This window comes from Phycodurus eques, chromosome 19, assembly GCF_024500275.1.
Source record: "Phycodurus eques isolate BA_2022a chromosome 19, UOR_Pequ_1.1, whole genome shotgun sequence".
NCBI lineage: Eukaryota > Metazoa > Chordata > Actinopteri > Syngnathiformes > Syngnathidae > Phycodurus > Phycodurus eques.
This window is the reverse complement of record NC_084543.1, coordinates 5,855,923-5,862,415: the sequence shown is the minus strand read 5'-3', so window position 1 is coordinate 5,862,415 and position 6,493 is coordinate 5,855,923. Positions and strand designations below refer to the sequence as shown.

At 45.3% G+C, this 6,493-nt stretch overlaps 1 protein-coding gene across 1 annotated transcript; it reads right to left on the bottom strand.

Moving 5' to 3' along the window:
- Nucleotides 1–1,914: 1,914 nt before the first annotated feature.
- Nucleotides 1,915–5,664, bottom strand: tbx6 (T-box transcription factor 6). Its single transcript, XM_061706305.1, has 8 exons — nt 5,595–5,664; nt 4,989–5,175; nt 4,477–4,744; nt 3,824–3,967; nt 3,618–3,688; nt 3,476–3,534; nt 3,034–3,325; nt 1,915–2,857 (listed from the first exon to the last, which is right to left on the bottom strand). Exons 1-8 carry the CDS (start codon nt 5,662–5,664, stop codon nt 1,915–1,917), a joined length of 2,034 nt encoding a protein of 677 aa, XP_061562289.1.
- Between the last annotated feature and the right edge of the window lie 829 nt (nt 5,665–6,493).

Here is a 6,493-nt window from a genome sequence, read left to right as displayed (position 1 = left end):
TTAATGTAGCGGAACAGCGATTTGTACACTGCAAAGCTGGTGTTGAGTGTTTGATTGATTGTTTTCTTGTCCATCCATCCATCCATTTTCAACACCGCTTATCCTGGTTAGGGTCACGGGGGGCCGCTTGGCGGACGACACCCCGAACCGGTCGCCAGTCAGTCGCAGGGCACATGCAGACACAGACAACCGTTCGCACTCACATCCAGACCGTCACCGAGTGGGAACTGCAGCAAAGTCAGGCGAGTGTACCACTAGACCGCCCGTGACCGTTTTCTTGTTCAGAACAAACAATTCACAACCACTGTCCCACAGCGGTCATCAGGTGGACTGTGGGAAATGATACAATTTGCCTTAATTGCCCGCGATTGGCTGGGAACTAGTTCAGCGTGTTCATTTGAGGTATTTTTCTTGTTTTTTTCTTTTGATGATGAGCACTGTTGTTTGTTTTTTTTAACACCAAACATACCTTTTGGAATTATGGCCAAAAGGTTCAACTTCGCTTTCCTCGGACTGCAATAAAATTGGCCTAACACGTGCAGACAAATGTGTCAACAGGGCAGCACAGTGGAAAAGTGGTTAGCACATCACATTCAAGAAGCTTAGAATTCAAACGCATTTAGCAACAGTAAAATACATTGAAATAATAGCTATAACGTTGTTATTATTACATTGTTAGATTTATTTACATCTTAATGGGTTCCTTGATGAAAGGGTTAAGATTATAATAGCTTTTTTTAATTCCTCATTTTCTGGCCACCCTTCAACTACTTTCGATTGACAACCGCATTTAAAAAGTGGACCAACATGAGAATGCACATACGCGCACATTTTCCATTAACAACTGAGGAAAAACATCAAATTCAAGATTAACTGCCAACACAGTGTTTGGGTTGAGTTACATATTGAGAAGGCGTCACTTCAAATGACTGAGAGAAAGCCAATCAATAAGTCCGCAGAGGAAATGATTAACCAGGCAGCCTTGTCATGTCAGAAGTCACTCACTCAATGTTCTGGAGCGTGGCATACTTGGCCTTATTGAACAACCAGACATTAAAAATAGAGCAATACAGTGTGCCTAGCTTTCGTAATTTCGCGACATCGCAGCAATTATATTGCCAAATATTCAACTTACAATATCAATTTGTCGATATTTGACATCACAGTTGCAGCTTAACAAATGTTCCGATGCATTAGGGAGTATCCCATCATAGACATTGCGATGCCAATTCTGTGTTTCCTGTGAAATGGTGGCAAACCAGCCAGGACAGCCCTCACATTGTTAGAGAATTTAAAATAAAGTTAAGTGGATATGTAAAGTTATTTTTCACCTTTTTAAAAAAATAGGGAAAAATAAGGCTCTAGACTCGAATAATCATGATCTGAATAAAATAAAAGTAAGAAGATGTAGATGTATGTAAAATTGTTCAAAATCAATTAACAAAATGTTGAATGAGATAAATTATTTAAAAATAAATAAATACAGGTAATAAATTCATTCTTAATGGAACAATTTTAGTGGAAACACTGCTCGATAATGTAACTGCTCGGGAACGAACCATGTGTGGCCCGCAGCCTTAGGTTCCTGAGTGAGTAATGCTAAACTAAGATAAGATAACTCACAACCGGCTATGCCACTATTTTTCCTGTACTATTTAAAATGCCAGAATAATATTTATTTGTATTTATGCATATAAAATACAGACATTTTGATTCACTTTTTTTTTCATATTCCGCAATGGTTATCTCAACAGAAGCACTATTTACAAATCTTTTTTTTTTTTCCTTTTTCATTTTCTCTGATAACACACGCTTAAAGATCACAATGAACTACATGAATGCTACACATTGCTAATTTCCCCCTAAAAGCGCTATCAAGCCAAAACCATTCAGCATCAAAACCTTCTTTTTGTTTTAGAACACAGCCCTGGAGCTCACATCCAGGAAGGACCCCTGGGCGTGGGCGTGCTGGTGTCTGTACAGGTGCCTGAGGGGGATGGTGAGAGACGGGTGAGGGTCCTGGCGTAGCCGGAGTGGGTAAGAGGAGAAGGCTGGGTAGATGTTTGGAGTGGGAGTTGTGATGGGGAGGGGTGGCTCCAGCTGCGGGAGCAGGGAGTGGTGGTGCAGCATCATATCTGAGCGGTAGGGGCCGGCGGGGGGGAACTGAGGCATGGCGCCCAGCTCCACCGGCGTGTACGAGGGGGCCGCGTTGTTTAGGTTTTGAGGGTGAGGAGTGGAGGGGAAGCAAGAGGAGGGTTGGAAAGGCAGGGAGTAAGATGGGAGGGGGAAGGCGGCGGAGAGGTCGGGGCCTTGAGCTTGCTGGGTCAGATTGGAGAGGTGAAGGGCCTGGCTTGGAAAGGAAAGGTTTTGCAAGGGTGGTGGTGGGAAAGCAAAGGGTGCTGGGGGGGCACCCAGCGGGGACTGGGATTCAGCATTAGAAGGGAGAGTATTCGGATAGATGAAAGCTTCCGAACTTTGCTCAGTGGGGGAATTGTGGCCGCTGGAAACAGCATCATCTTGTTGCATGAGCAGCGACATTTGGTCATGGGTCTGACACGGGGGGAAAGCGGCGTCGGGGTCGGATGGCGGCATGTTGTGATAGGAGGGTGAGGAGGTAGAGGAGGAAGATGGCGATGGAGTGGGGAAGGAGAAGGCGGTCTGCTGCAGAGAGGGTGAGGTGGTGGAGGAGGCGGTGGAGAGGGTGGGGGAGGAGGAGAGGAGGGCGGGGTAGTCCATGGAAGTGTCGGATGGGTTTGAGGGGAAGGTGGAAGGCTGGGGGAGAGGAGCGAAGGAGGGCGAGCTGGCCTGAGCTGCGGGGAAGGTGGAGGTGAACGTCGCCTCACTCAGAGAGTCAGAGCTGTGAGGGACAGCACAGATAACAAAGTACATTTTAGTGGTAAACTTTATCAGGAGCCCTGATATATATTTATGTATATATATATACATATATATATATATATATATATATATATATATATATATATATTCACACACAACCTACATTCTAATATTTGTTGCTTACTCTATGCTTACCTTTCAATGATAGTTGTCGTGACCTCACTTCCAGTTGTGCCCTGCATCCCAGCACTAATGGAGAGGCGGATGTCTGGAATCTGGGAAGCTATGAAGGCCTGGTCAAGGTCCAGAGGCTGTTCTGAGACAAGAGTGCCCTGGAAGGGGGTCTCCTCTGGGGTAAAACCACATGAGGGCTCAGCAGGCAGAGGGGGGAGAGAGGCCAAAGCGAGTGCCTGCAGGTCTGCTCCGGTCATGCTGGGAGCGGTGGCGGGGACAGCGGGCTGAGTGGAGTCGCATGGGTCACAGTTCACTGTGGGGGACATGGAGCCATGTTTGAAATATGGCAAGAAGAGGAATATTATATGTAGTCACAAATTATCATCAGTCTCAAATGTCTCCACTGGAAGTGGTTCCTGCACCCAAAAAGTTCGAGAATCCTTGGTCTAGATTACCCACTGACCTATAGCTGCGGTTTCCGTCATGTCAGCTAGTTTCCGTTTCTGTCTTGCATCTCTTTGTCTGTAGAGGCAAAAAAAACTTTTAAAATCCTAAGTAGAAAATGCGCACTGACTAGAAACAAGAGTACTTTTATCGTGAATTACTTTTTGCTATTCATTCCTTCGTCCCGGAACCCTTTGGCAAAGGGATTGGAGTTGATCTTCAACTCTGTGATCTGCAAATAAAAAAGCCATTGTTCAACTTGAAGAAGTTCTTGTAGAGATGTAATGAAAAAAATATCATCTTGTGTTTGAGGACCCAAATAGGATTCCCTACAAAAAGCTATAGTGACAGCATAGTGTGAAAGGACCTTGTTGTTCTGGTAGGCGGTGACTGTGATAAACTGGGTTTCGGGGAAGACGAAGGAGTGCTGCCCTCCGCCCCAACTCAGCATGTCCCTGGCCTCGATCACGTGCACTCTGGGCTGGTAGCGATGCAGCGAGTGCAGGATGATCTGAAAAGTCCCAGAGGAGAGGAAGAAAGAGGTTCCATTTTTTCACGTTTGAGACAATTTTCCGTACCATTCACTATTCATTTACAATATATAACAACTCTCCACTGAGTTTGAGATAAATACTTCTTAGACGTTGTGCAAGTATGTATCTTCTTACCTACCCACCTATCGACCAATAGCTACCAATTTCTACCAATCTACCTACCTACCTACCTACTATTCTGCCTACCATTCTATCGACCTACCTTCCGACCGTTTTATCAGTCTACCTGTTTTCCGGTAACTACCCATCTCTACCAATCTACCTACCTACCATTCTAGTTACCTAGCTAGCTAGTTAGCTAGCTAGCTACCTACCTACCTAGCGTTCTATCAGTCAACCTGTTTACTGGTATGTACTTATCTCTACCAATCTAGTTCTTCATACCTACCAATCTAGATTCCTATCAATCTACCTTCCTACCCACTGCTCTGTAGTGTCTCGCCTCATCGGGTTGTGCGCTACCTACATGTCCCTGTGCGTCCAGCGTGTTGTTGGTGAGCTTGGCGTAGTGGAAGGAGATGGTGCGACTCTGCCAGTGAGCACCGGTGGCAGGGGAATCCGGGTGGATGAACACGCGGTCCGGTAGCCTGGCTTCGGCTCCGCCCACCGCCTGCCATCCGCCGCCTTGGAAGCGATAGCGGGAGTTGTCCGTCGGGATGATGTCCAGGAGAAGGATGTAGCGTAGGGATGGGTTCAGGCCCGACAGCTTCAACTTCATACCGGGAAACATCCGTCTGCAAGGAGAGGGAAGAGAAGGGAATTGTAGGAGGGAAGAGGTTTGGATTAGACCATATTCAACTTCATTGTCATTACACATCATAAATACAAGGCAACGAACTGTTTGTTGGAATCTAATCAGCAGTACCTAAGTAGTAATTACGTAGCATGTACAGTCTGTACACAACCTTGGTATATAAATAAAGATAGCTATACAGTATTTATCATTACTGTGTACTAAGTCGACCTCCCGTCACTCACCTGCCCTTTTTGGTGATGATCATCTCCGTTCCCACCGAGCTGAACTGCTTCCACAGCGACGAGTTCTCCAGGTCCATCTTCACGTCGTCTTTTTGCGCTTGGGCCGCCTGCTCGCTGTGGAGGCCCGGCTGGGGCGCCGTAAGCCTCGTGGGGGGCGGGGCTTTGGCCGCCCTGTCACACTCCCGATCTTTGGGGATTTCGGAGAAATGTTGGGAATGAGCTGCGATTTTTCGAAACGCTGCTGCTCGCCTACTAACTGGAACACGTAAGAGGGAGCACATAGCTCCTATCCTGGCCTCCCTCCACTGGCTGCCTGTGCACTTCAAAGTTCATTTTAAGCTTCTGCCATTTGTTTCTCGAAATGGTCTCGCCCTGCCTTACCTTTCTGAGCTGCTCCATCCCCACACTCCTGCCCGGTGCCTCAGGTCAGCTGGCCAGCTGCTCCTGGACGTACCGAAGTCTATGCGGAAGCTCGTGGGGATAGAACTTTTTCTATTGCTCGTCCCAAATGTTCAATTGTCTTATGTTTGATCAGCTACAGTTCTTTTTCAAGTTTAAATAGAATTGAGTTGACTTATGTGGGTGTGAAAGTGCAGGTCCTCTCACCTCTGTAGAAGCGATCTCCAATCCTCTGAGGTCCCAGCGCAAAGCTCGGATACACGTCCACGCCAAGCATAATGTGCCTCTGTGCTCTTCAGCTGGGGAAAAGTAGTAGTAGTAGCAGTACCTCTCCCCACTGCTCTTTTCGCTTTACTTAATCTTCCTCTTTGCTTCTGCTCCAGTTTGTCTTTTGCCCTGGCTTCCAACAAATGCCTCCAGACCGACGGTTCTCTGTTATATAGGTGTGGGGCTGCTCACACTTGGAGGCCAAATGGCCACATTTTCACACCAACCTCTTTGACACCCTGCATTCTTTCTCTCTCTCTCTGTCTATCCATCTAGCCATTTGAATTAATTGACATTTGAACCATAGAATCAATCCAGCCTCTCATCCTTTGAGATCAATAAATATTGTTTATATGTTAATTTGCAGTATTCCAAAGTTTCTTAATAGTGATGATCTTGAAAAATAACATTCAAAATGGGGACACATATACAGTATTGTGTGGTCACGTTATGTATGACAATTCCTATTCAGAAAAAGCATATATTTTATTTTAAAAAAATAATAATAAAAGTGAGTGTGTAACAAGTCTGTTTAATAGTCTCACTTTTGTTGTAATCATAGTCGAGAAAAATAATATCGAATAAATTTGCTAAATTATAAATCACAAACAAAATCAAGTCCACAATTATTACTATTTGCTCCATTTTTATTTGCAGTATTTTATTTATTTCTTCAATCTCTCACAGTTTTTTTGCGTGTTTTTTTTCCCCCCTCCATTTTACAAATGTCTGTTCTAATGTATCCTCATCGTCACGATTACAGTCCTGTAATGGGTTCAAAACACAGTCCAAACTGCATTGGGGAACTTCAGTAATGGAGCGCACTCGTAACGTGTCGT